We start from the raw sequence: 16487 nt of genomic DNA on the forward strand, positions 1-16487 counted from the left end.
GAGAAATCCTCCTATTTGCGTTTAATGTTTCCCGGTGAAAGTTGTCAGAACTTGAACTTTGGGGAATGGAAGCTGCTCGCATCTGCTTTTTCTTCCGCGCAAACTACTTCAATAATCAACCCACCCCAACTCCGGTCCGTCTAGCTTGCCGGCTGCATGGCATGAAAAGGCAGATCAGGCTGTAAGAACCGGGCCGAGCCGCAACCGCTTCTGCCACAGCCGCGGGCATACCACAGGGCAAATTATCGACCAGCCTTGCCCTGCTCTGCTCCATGCCTCATGCGCATCATCGCGAGTGGTTTCCATATGACGGTCTGGAGTCCTCTTGGATCCCTCCACGGACTGACTGATCTCGCTTCAAGAACTTGAAAGTTTCACGGGCACGATGAGCGGCTGGGATCAATACTTTGCGCATCAGCAGAGTGGCTTCAATCTCGCTGGGCTCCGCAACCAATTGGATGATCTGGCAGTGACGGCGTTTGCCTCCAAAGACTCGGAGACGCTCTTTGATGTACTGGATATTGACAACAACAACGACAGTATGCTTCATTGTCACCCCTCCTCGACGCATGTGTGGAATAAACATTGGTTGACAGCAAGGTTATAGACAAATTCCACGCAAGCATCGTCAAGGAAGAAGATGACCTCAGTCACGTTCTCGACACTGCGCCCACCGCGGGCATACGTATAATGTCTGTCACCTCTGGACCAGAATTGCTTTCACCGGGCTTCGGGCTAATCTTCGTCTGTGATCTAGCTCCATATCATCAGCCAGAACCATCAACCCGCTCCGGATCACCTCGTCAATAGCCGGCAAACTATTCGATAGGTATAAAGTGCGTGCTGAGTTCCTACGAGTGCTCCTGTCCTTCGGCGACGAGCCTCACCAGTCCGAGGCCGGCAGCGCCAACAGCAGCTTTGTGCCTCAGGGCGACGACGCATGTGAGCCTTTCCCCGCACCCTTTATAACTTCCCTTCCTGTTTCTTGAGAGTAATTCATTCTGAGAACTCCTGGTAACTCTAGACACGCTACTCTACAAGCTCAATTTCGTGGAGCGGAACGACCGATCCGGTCCCGACGCGTGGTCCTTCCGGCATGTTGGTGTCTACCACCAGCACACGCCCGGCTTCGACCTCTTCATACTACTGCACTGTCAGCCCGCTAGTGAGCTGGCGGAGACGCTCCGGGATCTCGTCGAGGAGGAGGAAGAGACGGAGTGCTCAGAGGAGCTCGACGACAAGAGCACTCCGACGGTCAACGTCTTCAAGCGAGACCTTTGCTCGCAGCCGGCGATGCTGCACCATTATATCCTATCCTGCTACCTCGACAATTGGCGGGCATACCTCCGCCATCTAGGTGACAGATTCTCTAAAGTGGTACGTGAAGCGAAGAGTTTCGGTAGTTTCCCTGATGAGACTGACACTTCTAACCTGTCTACCTATGAAGCTCAATACAGCTATGGTACCTCATGCCAAGATGGACCACAACGTCTGGGTGACCTTCAAGAGCGTACGCGAGCTGAGAAATACCAATGATCTCGCCCTCTTCGCCAGCGCCTGCTGCCAGAGCAATCTTGAGGTCACAGGCTGCATCCTCTCTACCGGGAAGTTCCTGGCCGCCGAATTCCGGTCCATGGAGACCATGCTACGCGGATACATCGACAGCTCCGCTGTGCTTCGTCAAAGAGTGGATAACACGGTTGAGCTAGTTAGTATCCTCTTTCTCTGTCAGATTACCTAGCGTACTGCAAGTTAGAAAGTGCCTGACGTTCTCTTCCTTGACTCATTTAGGCATCGTATACGCTCTCGCTGCATAATCAGCAAGAGCTGCAGCTCCTCACCCGCGAGATGAAGACACACATTAAGAACACGGGCGATGTAACGCTCAAGCTAAAGGACCTGACTGAGAACACGGTGGACGACAGTGCCATCGTACGTATCATCACCATCATTTCTGCCATCTATCTTCCGGGCAGTTTCGTCGGCGTAAGTGTAGCCCAAAAACCTATGTACAGTTGGGTTGATTAAGTATGCTCATACATGCCTCCGCTTGCAGTCATTGTTCGGAAGCAACTACTTTTCCTTCAACGAGAAGACCCGCAAGATTGCCATCGCGAGGGATTTCTGGGTTTTCGTCCTCGTCTGGCTCATTTTCACGGTCTTTACGGTGGCTGCTTACTTCTACACGTACATACGGAAGAAAAAGAAGAAGGCGACGAGGGCCCTGAAAGATCTCGGAGATGACGTCGATGAAGACCAGGGTAACTACAACAAACCTTCTCCTCTTTCTCCTCCTTCCGCTAGGCAACATGCCGTCGAAAGTAGGCCCCCATCATCGCCATCCCGCCGCTTTCCCATCACTCGAAAGCGCGGCTGACGAGGCCGGTCGGTTCCATCAAAGGGCAATCAAGCATGGTGTGTGACCCTGAGTATGTAAGAGCACGAAACTGTGACCCTTGGTAAGGTAATTGATGCATTGGCTTCGGTGGAGCAGCTACTCTGAGTGCCAGATGGTTTAGAGAGAGGAGGGGGTTGAAGGCCGCGGGGGTCTCCACCACTTCAAAAAAGTATTTATCTGAGAGGAAAAGAGGGCAGAAGGGAGGGGAAGAGGCAAGGTGGCTATCTGATACAACTAGTTCGCAGAAGAATCTCAATACTAGTACTTACTTTACTGCAATATGCTTATCAAGTGATGCACTTGAGCAGATTCATCTTCCTGCCATCTAACAAGTTGTAGCTCAATGTCTTCTAGACATCACTAGCCAGAAGTTCCAGCAACAAGAAGTTGAGAAGGGCCCCTTGATAGCTTGGGCTCGTTCGTCTTCCTTGATAAGGCGTCTGCAAAAAAAAGAATTGCCTTGAAGATTTCAATCACTTTGATAAAGAGTCCTCCTTCTATTTGTTTCCAAGTGCTAGTAGGCGCACGTAACAATCCTTTGGCTTGTATGTCAGGCCCTCCCTGGCACTATAGCCAGACAATTCTCTCGGGCACGGAAGAAGCTGGAAGTTCCACACAATCTGCGCCAAAATGATCCTCAATTCCAAGTACGCCAACCTCCTTCCAAAGCAGCCACGAGTACCCAGACCAAAGGCGAGCTGGGGTCCTGCCTGCTGGTCAAACTCGAGCCCGCCGGGGACACTGGATGACTCGACGAGCCAACGCTCTGGCTTGAACTGCCCGATATCGTCGTCATCCCAAGCCCGGGCTTTGGCACTCTGGCTGCTCTGGCTGCGATTTGACTCTTCGACGTTGAATGCCGGTTTCATCATGCTGTGGCCCTTGTTCAGACACATTACTACTGTGCCCTTGGGGATGTGGTGTCCTAGCAGCTCGGTGTCGCAGGTTGCTTCGCGGTCGACGAGCGGGGTAGCCCCGCCGCATCGGAGGATCTCTTCCACGGCGGCATCAAGATACGGGACTTTCGTAGTGTTTCCTGCGAGTTCCTTGACGGTCGGACTGCGCTGCTCGTCGACGGCATCGGGGAAGGTGGCTCGGAGCGCTTCGCGCAAGTCGGTCTGCTTCTGGGGGTTGTCTGCGAGGAGTTTTATACCCCAACACATGGTGGTGCTGGTTGTATCGTGTCCTGCGACAACTACGCCAAAGATCTGGCATAGATGTTAGCACAATTCCGAGCTGTAGTTTTCCGGTGAAACGTCTGGCACTTACTTCATCAACCATGATCTCGGAGAAAAAGTCCGGAGCCCTTCCCTCACTCTCTGCCAGCTTCTTTTCCCGGAGCACTACCAGCTCAACAGCGGACAGAACCTTGGACTCTTCATCGCCGACTTCCTGCAGCCTCTTCAGAGCCTTATAGATCTCTTCTCGCACATATGTTCTCTTGACGTGGAAGACGCGACGTAATGAGGGAAGTCTCTCGACGAACCACCACTTGAGTCTCGGAATCGGTGAGCCTTGAAGGTACTCAATCGAGTTCGCTACACCGAGCGTCGCTTGAATCTTCTCGTCGCACTCTTCCGTTGGAAATTCCAACGCCTCGTCGCTGCTGAGACCTGAACTCCGTAAACGCCTGATATCCTCCGCACCAAGCCCCTTAACGAGGTCCGCTGTCGGGCGCAACGCGCTGCTGGGGAAGCTACCGCCAAATGTAAACGTCATGACGGCGTCCAGAGAACCGTAGTAGATATCCAGCTCCGCAGAGAACGGGCGTCCCTCTGCAATGCGCGCCTTATCATTCCACAGCTGGATCAATCTCGAGACCCCGGCATAAACCGTCGGCGCTGCGACTTCGTTGAGGAACTGCGGCGACATGAGGTCCTGGAGGAGCCTGCGGTGCCTCTTCCACTCGTCGCCAGTCTTGAGGTGGATGTGGTGGTTGCGTCCCGCGCCCTCCAAGAGGTCGGCATCGAGGGACGACCGATCAAAGTCCTTTCGTCGCATCAAGATGTCTTGGGCTTCACGGAAGTCGGAGAGGATCAACAACGGCTTGCCGAGGGGACGGACGAAGACTTGAAAGAGTGGCGATTTGAATTTCTCCGCCTGCTCGTTGACCCAAGCGTTGAACTCGCCAGTGCGTTTGATTCCTTCGAGGACGGACGGGATGTCTCCCAACAAGCGCTTCGTCGCTTCGACATTGTAGGGGATTCCGGCGATCGGCTTGGGTAGAGCCCAGTTGTATAAGACATACAATACAAGACCTGCTACGGCAAAGATGGGAAAATTCGATGTGGAGAAGGAGAATCCTATTACAGTAGCACGTTGGTCGCCCAATGTGCGCTCCGGAAGCGCGGTGCCTAACATCGTGATGGGGGTGGACGGTTGTAGTAACGCTGGCCCAGCGAAACAAGTGTAATGACGTAGGCCCTCCGTCTTGACATCCGGATAAGCTTGAATGGTTCAGCCGGCGTGACAACCTTTATAGAATCAAAGCTTCCGTGCAAGGAATATAGCAATAGCGGGTTCGGGATGGAATTTTGGCCGTCATCTGGTGGGAGTGTGGGTGTTCTCCGAACTGCAAAGTGCGTTCTGAAGCCCCCTCCACGATGAACTCCAGGTGCCTGGACCGCCGTAGATAGCCCACGGATCACCGATTGCGGCAGCTTACTCCACCATGGCAGAAGGGCAAATAATTAAAGTGTCATCAGATTGGGCCCCTGGCGAGCGTCTTTCCCGACACGGCAATCGACTCGCGGGCGGGTTGGGCGACGGGTCGAGGAGATTCTATGCCAGGTAAGGATGACCCCCGAACGAATGATCGCGGTCCCCTGTAGGACTTCCACTGATAGTCTGACACAAGCTCTTCTCTTCTCCAGTTGACGGGGCTCAGGGCTAGAAAGCATGCTGAGCGTGAGCCTCTGCCTCGGGATCTTAGGCGTGGTCTTAGCGTGCTGTGGCGCGCCCACGTTCCTTTTGCAATTCGGGTTGTCAGGGCTAGCAGGAAGTGACAAGTCTTTGTCTGAACACAGATCGTTCGAGAGGCGTCGTGCCTATGGCTACTTACAGACGTGAGGCTGAAATGCTGGGAAGAAAGCAGCTCGCAGCATTCTTTGGCATTGTTTAGTTGGACCAAAGTGGGGTGATGGCCTGGCATGGATGCTTGAGTAAACCCAAGCGATTCACATTGAAATTTCTACCTCCTGGGGGCTGTGAAGCGAGAGACATTTGCGGCCCCATGTCGACTCATCGAGTCGAAAGCTTTAGCGATGCCAGCTAGATGGATGTCTTAGATCGTCTGTGTACTACGTATCAATGAATTGACGAACAAGAAAAAGCAAAGTGGCGGTCAATCAAAAACCAGGTGAGATATGATCGATGATTAAGTACGACTGGGATTCCAGGAGTTGTCTCAAGTTTTCAACTTTAATCTGCACAGATGCTCGAGATGCGGCACAGCTGCTTGCGAGAGACAAAAGAGTCGAGAAAACACAGAAATGTCCTCAATCACAACCAAAAAACATAAAAGCGAAGGCCTTGGTGGATTTTAACCACTGCAACTCCCCGAGGTGGGCTCGAACCACCAACCTCCAGATTAACAGTCTGACGCGCTAGCCAATTGTGCCATCGGGGATAAGCTCGAAATGAGCTGAAAGGATCTTGTTGACGTCAGCAGCGAAAGAGCGGCACTATCAAAGTCACTTGCTATTTTGGTGGGTGTTTGGTGGGTTTGGACCGTTGAAGTGGGCCAGTTTCGTGTTTGGCGACTAGGGCACGAGGGCTACGAGCATTGGCGTTTCATGAAAAGTAAAGTAGGGAACCATTCGATGGTTGGGAATTGGATGGGAATTGGAGTAGTTGATGGTCTCAAAACTTGAGTTCATTTCAGCATGCTTAAAGAGCAGTAACACTTGACGTCTGGGATGGACGGGGATGGCAAGTTGTTGGTCATGCGGAGTTGGTTCGGACGATAAGATATCAGATACTATGTCAGTTGTCATCTTTGCTCTTCTTCTAGAGAGTATGGGCTTCTTTTTGGCGGTAACTTTGCAAAATTTTGATAACCTTTTGACCATATACAGAAGGACAATCGAAGCGCGACAGATTCCCTGTCGCTACCTAGCTCCGGGGTCACTGTTCTGTGTTGTGGAGAGCCGATGAGAGAGACTGCTACTTCAACAGTCCGGCACGAGCCAAGCAGTTTACGCCGCAAACTTCAACGGCTCAAGAGCTCTCACTGTTGGCTCTCATAGGACCCTTCTTCTCTACCTTACTTGTGCGTTCAGGGTGGGGTATAAGGAAACATCTGACACGAGTTCCTGAAGTTTGAGTTGAATGTCAAAGTCGGTTTCTCAACATATTGAGGTGTGTTTGGACACCATGTCGGAGACTCCCAGCGCGCAAGACCAACATCCTCAATTCCGCGCCGGAACTACATGTACATATACTGCTTTCTCAGCTCAATCGGCTTTACAGAACTGCGAAAATCAGAGCCTAACGTCCTTGCGGTTATATATGGATTGAACAAGTTTCAATCAAGGTGGTTCTATGTAGAAGCTACGACAGTCTACTCAAGGAACACGGAAACCCCGACTGCATCTCAGTGCCCTAAATGGTCCCCGCATGTCCCTTGGTAGCTTTAGGCCGCCAAGGCCTGTCCCCCACACTCCCGGGGACCCCGCAAGTCAAGATGATGGCATTCCAATAATGCCCATCAACAATGTCTGGACAGGACCTTGCTAGTTCTTGTGGTAGCAACTTGGGTGTGTATGTCCGAACTCACCCTTGAGCTGACGTGTGGCTTGCCGAATGATACAACATTGAGGGGAAACGGTCGGTTACTGAAGGCTACTACCGACCGGAGTGAAATAGTACACAACCTTGAATTGGCGAACTGCAACACGAAGATGGCTGGCATAAATCCTCTTCCATGAGAGCTTGATCCCCAGAACAACTTACGCATTTTACGGAATCTGCGGAGTATCGAACGTGCGCATAAGTGGTTGTTGGAGGCATCGGTCGGCTTCCGGCAATCTCAACCGCCGACACTTCGGAAAAGCCGAAAGACGACGCCGCATCACGCCTGGCTCTCGGCTTACTTATGATAGCATTCACTCAACATTCTATTCATGACCTAAAACGCCAAGTAACATTATCAACAAGAAAGATGCTCAAACCACAGGCCAATTCAACCAGAGATATCGTTTCTTTGGACGGCATCTGGAACTTTGCAATTGCATCATCACCCGACATTGAAGCAGACGCACCATGGTCTAAGCTCATCCCGCCAAAGCTTCAAGTACCCGTACCCGCCAGCTACAACGACATCTTTGCAGATGAAAAGATTCGCAGTCACGTTGGATGGGTGTACTATCAGCGTCAAGTCACAGTACCTCGCGGCTGGTCGCCTGAGAATCAGAGATATTTCTTGCGATTTGACGCAGCAACCCATCGCGGCCGTGTCTACGTAAATGACAAGCTAGTCGCCGACCATGTTGGCGGATACACCCCTTTCGAGGCAGACATCACTAGCATCATCAAACCCGGCGAGAGATTCCGCTTGACTGTGACCGTGAGTAACGAGCTGAGCTGGGAGACGATTCCTCCCGGCAAAATCCAGACCCTCGCCAACGGCAAGCGGAAGCAGAACTATCAGCATGATTTCTTCAACTATTCCGGGCTAGCACGGTCGGTGTATTTGTGTTCGAAGCCGGCGGTATCCATCATCGACATCACCGTCGTAACGGACATCTTTGAGTCGAGAGCAGGCAAAGTTCAATACAAGGTTGAAACTTCGCAGCCGGTGGAGGATGACAAGGTCAAGATCTCTGTTCTTGACGAGGAGGGGTTGACTGTGGCTCAAGCAAATGGGACAAAAGATGAGCTGACGATCAACTCGGCGCATCTGTGGCAACCCGGCGCGGCGTATCTGTACCAACTCCGTGTGGAGATCCTATCAGACTCCGACAAAGATGAGGTTCTCGATACCTATGAACTTCCCTTCGGCATCCGCACAATCTCGGTCAAGGGAAATCAGTTCCTCATCAACGGCAAGCCCTTTTACTTCACCGGCTTCGGCAAGCATGAAGACTCACCAATCCGCGGCAAGGGCTTCGATCCGGCCTACATGATTCACGATTTCCATCTCATGCGCTGGATGGGAGCCAACTCGTTCCGGACAGCTCACTACCCCTACGCCGAAGAGGTCCTTGACTACGCCGACCGACACGGAATCGTCGTCATCAACGAGACTCCGGCGGTGGGTATCAACCTCGGCATCATTGCTGGCGTCTTTGGACTCAAGGCGCCTCCTACTTTTGCCCCCGATGCGTGCAACGAGAAGACGCAGGCGGCGCATGACCAGGCTATCAGAGAGCTTGTGGCGCGAGACAAGAACCATCCGTCGGTGGTGATGTGGACAGTTACCAACGAGCCTGCGTCGGCGGAGCCCGGTGCAAGGGAGTATCTCGAGCCGCTAGTCTCGTTGACGCGCGAGCTGGACCCGACGAGACTGGTCTGCTTCGCGAACATGGGATTCGCTACGTTCGAGAAGGACCTCGTGACAGACTTGTTCGACGTCATCTGCCTGAACCGCTACTACGGATGGTACTCTCAGACAGGCGATCTAGAAGAGGCGGAGCAGGTATTGGAGAAGGACCTGCTTGGATGGCAGGCCAAGTATGGTAAGCTCATGATCATGACAGAGTACGGCGCCGAAGCTGTGGCGGGGCTACACGCCGTATGTGACGTCCCCTGGAGCGAGGAGTACCAAGGCAAGTTTCTCGAAATGTTCCACCGAGTATTTGATCGTGTTGAGACCGTTGTTGGAGAGCACGTTTGGAACTTTGCGGATTTCCAGACGACATCGAGTATCACTCGGGTGGATGGAAACAAGAAGGGCGTTTTCACACGGGACAGAAAGCCAAAGGGGTCTGTACAGGTTTTGAAAGCACGATGGACAGCTAAGCAAGCGAAAGATGTATGATCCGGTTTACGGGAAGAATAAAGATACTCAGAAACTACTCAGATGCTCTCATAATGACTGGAAGAGTGTACGGGCAGCTAATATACCCGATGGTCCGTTCCAAGTCCGCTGCGGTGCTGCCTCCGTCGGCCCCACACGGAGCCGAGGTACAAACTCACGGCCGGGGGTGACTAACCGTTAATAGGGGCAGCCGAGGCACCCCGCATCTTATCTCAAGCCCAAGACTACAAGAACAGTTCAACTCAAGTTCATGAGAGGGCTGTAATTGACTGGTTTTACATTTCAACGCTGGCATTATTCCAATTGCAAAACTCTACCGTGAACATGGCACGCCTTCCGTACCCCGATGTCAACGGAACTCCCCTCAACATCTCCAAGCTTCTCGCACATAGCCCAGCCACTGTCAACCATTGGTCAAAAATCGCAGGCGCTCACTTCAAAGATCTCGAGTTATCCTCCAAGAACCGGGAGTTAGTCATTCTTCTCAGCACAGCAAAGTTCCGGTCCACCTACGAGTGGACGCATCACAGCACAGTCTCCGCCAAGGAGGGTGTCACTGACGCCCAGCGCGAAGTGATTGCCCAGGCTGGAAGACAGAAGGGATACTTCTCTTCTCAAGGGAAACTAGAATCTCTTGCAGAATTGTTCACGTCAAAGGAAAAAGCCCTCCTATTGTTTATCGAGGCCGTTATTGACGGGCCAGAGGTTGCGGATGAGCTATGGACGAAAGCCAAGACTGAGTTTTCTGACCGAGAAGTCGTGGAAATGATTACTCTGCAGGTTAGTTTCCCTGTAGGAGTCCCTTAGTCTGAGTGCTAACGCAATCAGGGTTTCTACTACACCTTTTCACGCCTCACAACCGTCTTGAATGTAGAATTGGAGCCCTTCGCCAAGCCATCTAAGCTTTGAGAGAGGCATCTCAGGGATCCCATTTGGGTTGTGATGGTGATTCGACGGCATTGGGGAAGCACTGCGGGAGGACATGTATCCGTGCAACATCCGTCACAGAATGCTGATCGCGGCTTGGCGGTCTGTATGACCCAGTGAAGTCACTTGCTCTTCCTTAACAATGGCCTGTAAGCTGTATTCTGTAGTCTGTAGCAAAACAGCTGTACGTGGCCAGACATCAAGATCGATCTCACAGCGAACGAAATGTGGTTCAAATGTTTTTTTAATCTCTTTTGTATTATTAGAGTGTACTAAAACGTACCGATACATCCCCAATAATTAGAAATGGCCAGCACTTAATCGGATCATCCGAGTCGGCACACAGCCCCTATTCGTCTCGTGGATCTTTCATGATCATCGACTCTTTCTCCTTCTTCCCAAATTCTCCTCAAAGTCTCATGGGATATTACACCCACAGTCTCTATCGCTGATTAAAGGCAATCATGCGGTGGAAGCGTTGAAGTCGAGGGCGGTAGATGCGTTGCCAGCCTCGGCCTCGTCCTGGGCAATGTTGTTGTTGAGCTTCTTCTGCTCGGCGGCCATCTTATCGGCGACGTCCTCGCCCTGGGCCGCCTGAGCCTGCAGCTTCAGCATGGTGGCGGTAAGCTTGAGGACCTTGTTCTTGATCTTGCCGCGCTGGAGGGCGTCGGCCTCCTCGCCGTTGGCAGCCTCAATGGCGGGGTTGAAGGCCTCCTTCTCGGCGTCGTTGGCAATGGAGTTGACGCTGTTGAGGAAGTCCAGATCGGCCTTAGCGACGGTGCTGAGGTCGGTGGGGAGACCGGAGAGCTTGTCGAGAGCCTCCTGCTTGGCGGTACCGGCAGTGCCGCCGCTGATGGAGAGGTCATTGAAGGTCTGAGTGGAGAAGACGGTGGCCTGGCGAGCGCCGAGAGGAGCGGCGGTAGCGAGGGCAGCGAAGCCGATAGTGATGACGGAAGAGAACTTCATATTGAAAGTCGAAAGATTGTTCTTAAGGCAAGAAGTCGATGTTGTGGAAGACGAAAAGAGGGACACGGACCCGGATGGATTGAAATGAGTGATCAAGATGCGTTGAAAGAGATAGAAGACAGCACAGCTGTTTTAGAAGAGAAGAAAGAACAGGCAAGGTTGTAATGATTGTGAGCGTGATGAGAAGAGGAAAGAAGAAGCGGCACTAAGAGGAAGATCGAGCTGATCTTTATAGAATATTTCAGACGATCTGTCAGTCCGTTCACATTAGGATATGGGTGATATTGGATCCATGCATTGGCATGTTTGCGTCTCCATGTTACGCCATCCTTTTTTCTCCCCTGTCGTCGTTCTCGTGATATGTGCTCTAGACATTGCCCCTGGGCTCGAGTGCCCAGCTGTCGCAGTTGCAAAGAACTTCAGACCAGGGCCCAAAGTAGGTTGCATGCGGAGGTCAACATGGGATGACATGGGGCGTTCGAGACGGGGCGGGTTGAGACGTCAACGTTACGAATATTCTTGGTGATTTTCCGCAGTGATGGATATGATGGATTGTGGAAGCGATGGCGACTCCGCGTTGAAGGAGGTCTGAAGTTCGTGACGCATGGGTGCGATGAAGCTGCCAAGATGTTGCGGCTGCATCTCCTAGGCCTGATCGGGAAGCCACATTACGGCCGGATCTGGTGAGAGGCGACAGGGAAGCCCCTGAATGGACGCATCTCGTTACAACTCTGAGCCTCGTGAGTCGTGAGGCTCTATGAGGATGTTGAGGGGGACGGATTGGAATTGGTGAAGGAGGCGAGGATCAGTATCATCGACGCAAGTGGGCACAGGGTTGGGGGGCTTGAAAGATGGGTCTGGAGCGATGCAGCTGTTCGTCACCCCAACCAAGCCGGAGTTGTCTACCGAACTTCAAGGCCATACGGTAAGCATCTGAACATGTGAGCCGGGGTCCTGGATCTTTCCATGTCGCCTCTTCATCGGACTCTGCGGTAGCTCACAAAGAATAGAGATTGTGCCCATGACGGCGGCAAAGCTCCGAGGAATTTAACCCCACCACCATCCCCAAGGAGAGTTTCACGACCCCCTGTATCTTACCGCCAAGCTTATTTTTCTGACGTTGGAGGCCAATTTTCGAACGGCAGCAGCTTTGGCCGTGCCCACTTCTGTCGCGGCCCTCCTTTGACAACTTACTCTCCCAACTGAGGAAGACCGTTTGAAGGCCAACGTTAAGCACGAGGTTTGGGCAAAGTTGAATATGGGTCTTGACGCTCATCAACCAGGCTAAGATTCTGCTGGATGATCCCCTGGTGATCCCAAACACCGCGACCAAAAAAGGGTCTTGGAGTTCGATTGGGTCCCTGGTGGACTCGTCTTCATCCGAGGCTCTACCCATCGGATCTCGAACTCATCCCATCTCTTCGCCCGTGTCGCAAAACTTCTTTTGACGTCGGGAATGATGGTATGTCAAGTGTCACTGGCATGACTCTCAGCTCACAAGTCAAGCGGCCTGTGGTTATTGCATGAAGTCTGATTCCATTGATTGGACGGAAACGAACTCTACCGAAGGTTTTCGGTCATACTCGATAGTTGAAGGACTAAGTTGCCTGCTCAACTGCTCTCACCTTGCATCTTAATGTTGGGCACTGAGATCGTACGCACCAGCTCTTCGCGAGGGTTCGCTGCAGACTAACCTTAACAACATATCCCCCCACGCCCGCTGTGAAAAACAAAGCAAATGCGCTAGACACTGACCCTCGTCAGCGCTGCTGGGCCCATTGGGCCTGAAACCGCTTCATCGCCCCCAGTCTCCCAATGTCACCCACTCAAGTTTAAGCGCTGCGGGGATGGGTGACAGACGTATTTTTGGATCCATTTCCGGATTGGCATATGTGTCTCATTATTGTTTGATTCTTGAAAATTCTGGGCATGTTTGGATGTTGCGGTCAATTTGCAAGAGGTGAACGTCTGCCGTATTCGCTTCCATGTCAACCATGCCAATAATGGGCAGCTAATGGTCTAACCTTGGTCGCTGAGAGATGCTCGGTGTAATAATTTCAGGGATGGAAAGCAACATAACAAGACGGAGCGACCTAATCAACCTTCGTTTGACAGGCCGCCTGTGGATGGAAATTGTTCAGGACAATTAATCCATCATTAGAATCGTCTCGATATTTTTGCGATGGCCGACCTCCGGCTGAGTACTCATTGTTAGACTCTCAATAGCCTTCCGCAGAGATGTGTGAGGCGCGAAGTCTCTTGTCATATTTGCATATGGATCCACATGGTGTCAACGTAAAGACCTCTACCTGAGGCAGACTGCATCAAGCCCGCAGACGGATGTCGTTATGGCTGAAGCCAATTTGGCGATTCAACTTTAATGTTTCTGACCGCGTCGTGAGTAACTATCGACGATGGAGTTGGAGGATCGTGAATCGGCAGGTACCGACTATGTCTTGGCGATGCTGGGCGCGCTCCTTCTGGCAGCCTGGTTTCTTCCATTGGATGCCTCGGATCATCTTGGCCAAGGTCTGAAATACACGACAGGCATATCGGGAGCACCTGTTCAGCATGCGATTCTATGCAGAATCATACTGACTAATGCAGCCAAGCCACGGCAGGCTGAAGGGGCAGGACTCGCTTGAAAGCCAGGTCTTTGGCATTGGTATTGCGCGTTGGACTGACCACAGTCACATATAAGCTGAGAATTATGATTGCGAGATAGACTCGCTCAATTATCGATAAGTAAATTACTTCGTAAAACAGAGCGTTACGGTGATGATGCTGTGGGCACGCGGACTTTCTCGCCGGAGAAGGCCGAGAGCCGGACGCGATGGAATGGCCCCAACACCGGGCCGGGGCCGGAGTGGGGTTTACCAAGTCAGCCCCCAAGATACCTAATTCAGAAAACGTAGTGTGAGGGATGTAGAACGAGGCGACTTGAATGAGATGAAAAATAATGAATAAGTCGAAATCTTTAACGAAGAGAGACGGGCGCAGATTTCTAGAAGGAGAAATAGCAATATCTAAAACTTATCAGAACTTCGAAATGAGAGACACCATGTATTTTTATCCTTCTGAAGCATGAATTTCTAGATGACGGCGAGTTTCTCTCGGCTCCTCCAAAGGGTCAAAACACTACGCTCACGCATTCGCCCGGGCGAATCTCCAGGGACTCTTCAGTGAGAAGAGCTGCCAATGAGGGCCATTCCAGCAATAAGGCATTTGCCCTCGAACTAGATCCAGGCGCACCAACCATGGAGCGGTATATCTCCAAGCCTGGAGCTACTGCAACGCCCGCTCCTCAAGCCACCATTTGGCCCTAGTTACGCCACTTCTTGCCGGAGGACCGAGATCTCACGCTTTCCCCGCTTGGTTGTCAGTAGGCGTACGATGACGGCAAAGACCGCATAATTAGTCTAGTCTCGGACTCTCAGTCGACGACAACTACATGCAAACCCAAGTAACAACACAGTACCACTCCAATGGGCGCCATTCCCGAACAAGCGCCGCAAGACGGGCATCCGGCGCAATCTCCAGAGCAAGCACCAGATATTATTGAAGCTGGTGGCGATGCGAGCGACGATGAGTTCCAGCCTAGCGAGTGGGATGCTTCCTCATCGGGTTCGACTTCCATCACCTCGTCGGTCTCAAAAACATTCATATGAAAATGGCAGACGGTAAGTTTTGAATGCGTACCCATGGAACTTGGGTTCAATAGATGCATTTGGTCAAAGGCTTATCAGCTTGGACAATCAAAGCTATCACTCATTTCGGGATGGAAGAAATCCAATTCCAAACGATGATATTGAAAGAAAAAACCGCGAAGAAACGAAGCATGCGATAGTCATGGAGCTCACTGATGGCAAGCTGTTCCATGCTTCTAGAGGCGACTCGCCCAGCAAGATTATTGATTCCGGCACGGGCACCGGTAAGTTTTATCTCAGACCTTGGGCGGATTTAAAGGCGGCATCCGTAGATATCGCACAAAAATTCTGAACGACTTTACAGGCATATGGGCAATGGAAGGTAGGTAAAACTCATCCTGAAGACAATAATCAATAAAGCCTGAAGATTGACAATTACAAGTTGGGGATCACAACCCTTCCGCCGAGGTTACTGGCGTAGACTTATCGCCGATTCAGCCAAGCTGGTACGCCCACTGAGTCCTCTTATGGCCATAATATCCTGATTTAGCGTACAGGGTGCCTTCCGACGTTCGCTTCTTCGTCGATGATGTTGAAGATGACTGGCTGGTAAGTGCTCTACTGCCTGGCGAAATGAGATCTCTGAACTGGAGGGTGTTGTCGCTGACAATGAGCGATATTCCTTTGTCTGGAAATGATTTCGATCTCATACATATGCGAAACTTGGCGTCTTTTGTGCATGATCTCCCAAAACTCTTGGAGTGAGTCTTCGAGTAAGTTCGAAGTTGTGCTTCCACTCTCGATAATGGGGTATCAAATCCAGTGCAACATCGTGCTCATGAAACATACTTTCTGAAATCTCAAGGCTGGAGCTTACGTCGAAACCCAAGACTTCGGCGCCAATGTGAAGAGCGATGACGGAACCATGCCCGAAAACTGGCCCTTGTTGGAATTCTGGTCCGAAATCCGCGACGCCATGCACAAAATGAAGATTGACATCCAAGTCGCTCCGCGCATCGGTGCGGTTATGAAAGACGCCGGCTTCGTCAACGTTCAAGTGAAATCATACAAAGTGCCGGTTGGAAGATGGCCTCTCGACAAGATCAAGCGTCTGGTTGGACATTACATGCGCTCTGTGACGGAGGACCATTTGGGCGCCGCTGCGAGCAAACCTTTGGCGGCTCTGAGAATGGAACGGACGGAGATCGAGGTATTTCTCGCGTCAGTTCGGAATGCGATCAAGGATCCGAATGTGCATGCGTATGGCACGTATTATTCTCGGGTTGGACAGAAGCCCGTGGAGTCGGGTTCTAAGTGAACAGGAAGCTCGCTTCTACACTGAGGGTTATCTTGAATCTAGATTCCCATGGAGAATGGGTCAACACTGGTTCCCTAGCATTGGAAGAACATGAAATTACAAATACCCACACCGTCGATCGAATTCATCATCCGTGTTCACAGCAATCCGAAAAGGTTCTAGACCACCTGCGAGGCGCCTCGGCCACATTGGTCAGTGAGCTATCGACAGGTCTCATGCAACCCAAAAAGCTGCCCATGTAGATGGACATCA

The 16487-nt window shown here is 51.7% G+C and overlaps 7 protein-coding genes and 1 non-coding gene across 8 annotated transcripts; 4 read left to right on the top strand and 4 right to left on the bottom strand.

Annotated features, from left to right (window-relative positions):
- Positions 1–385: 385 nt before the first annotated feature.
- On the top strand, positions 386–2377 carry CLUP02_07574 (uncharacterized protein; the record flags this gene model as incomplete). The annotated part of the gene is made up of 7 exons (XM_049286568.1): positions 386–539; positions 608–692; positions 758–942; positions 1025–1377; positions 1448–1708; positions 1792–1986; positions 2057–2377. 7 exons carry the CDS (start codon positions 386–388, stop codon positions 2375–2377), a joined length of 1554 nt encoding a protein of 517 aa, XP_049143711.1.
- Positions 2378–2895: 518 nt separating this feature from the next.
- Positions 2896–4759, bottom strand: CLUP02_07575 (cytochrome P450; the record flags this gene model as incomplete). The annotated part of the gene is made up of 2 exons (XM_049286569.1): positions 2896–3606; positions 3668–4759. The coding sequence occupies 2 exons, from the start codon at positions 4757–4759 to the stop codon at positions 2896–2898; spliced, it is 1803 nt and encodes a 600-aa protein (XP_049143712.1).
- A 310-nt stretch (positions 4760–5069) lies between these two features.
- Positions 5070–5192, top strand: CLUP02_07576 (uncharacterized protein; the record flags this gene model as incomplete). The annotated part of the gene is made up of 1 exon (XM_049286570.1): positions 5070–5192. The coding sequence occupies one exon, from the start codon at positions 5070–5072 to the stop codon at positions 5190–5192; it is 123 nt and encodes a 40-aa protein (XP_049143713.1).
- A 760-nt stretch (positions 5193–5952) lies between these two features.
- CLUP02_tRNA144 lies at positions 5953–6026 on the bottom strand. Its single transcript has one exon. It is a non-coding gene; the product is annotated as a tRNA-Asn (tRNA).
- A 1533-nt stretch (positions 6027–7559) lies between these two features.
- On the top strand, positions 7560–10286 carry CLUP02_07577 (beta-glucuronidase; the record flags this gene model as incomplete). Its single annotated transcript, XM_049286571.1, has 3 exons — positions 7560–9261; positions 9562–10157; positions 10206–10286. 3 exons carry the CDS (start codon positions 7560–7562, stop codon positions 10284–10286), a joined length of 2379 nt encoding a protein of 792 aa, XP_049143714.1.
- A 480-nt stretch (positions 10287–10766) lies between these two features.
- CLUP02_07578 (uncharacterized protein) lies at positions 10767–11270 on the bottom strand (the record flags this gene model as incomplete). The annotated part of the gene is made up of 1 exon (XM_049286572.1): positions 10767–11270. The coding sequence occupies one exon, from the start codon at positions 11268–11270 to the stop codon at positions 10767–10769; it is 504 nt and encodes a 167-aa protein (XP_049143715.1).
- Positions 11271–12081: 811 nt separating this feature from the next.
- On the bottom strand, positions 12082–12293 carry CLUP02_07579 (uncharacterized protein; the record flags this gene model as incomplete). Its single annotated transcript, XM_049286573.1, has 2 exons — positions 12082–12203; positions 12272–12293. 2 exons carry the CDS (start codon positions 12291–12293, stop codon positions 12082–12084), a joined length of 144 nt encoding a protein of 47 aa, XP_049143716.1.
- Positions 12294–13684: 1391 nt separating this feature from the next.
- CLUP02_07580 (methyltransferase) lies at positions 13685–16477 on the top strand (the record flags this gene model as incomplete). The annotated part of the gene is made up of 11 exons (XM_049286574.1): positions 13685–13834; positions 13878–13959; positions 14037–14150; positions 14367–14595; positions 14746–14894; positions 14992–15201; positions 15282–15299; positions 15360–15423; positions 15475–15652; positions 15783–16177; positions 16240–16477. The coding sequence occupies 11 exons, from the start codon at positions 13685–13687 to the stop codon at positions 16475–16477; spliced, it is 1827 nt and encodes a 608-aa protein (XP_049143717.1).
- Positions 16478–16487: the final 10 nt, after the last annotated feature.

This window comes from Colletotrichum lupini, chromosome 4 (genome assembly GCF_023278565.1).
Source record: "Colletotrichum lupini chromosome 4, complete sequence".
NCBI lineage: Eukaryota > Fungi > Ascomycota > Sordariomycetes > Glomerellales > Glomerellaceae > Colletotrichum > Colletotrichum lupini.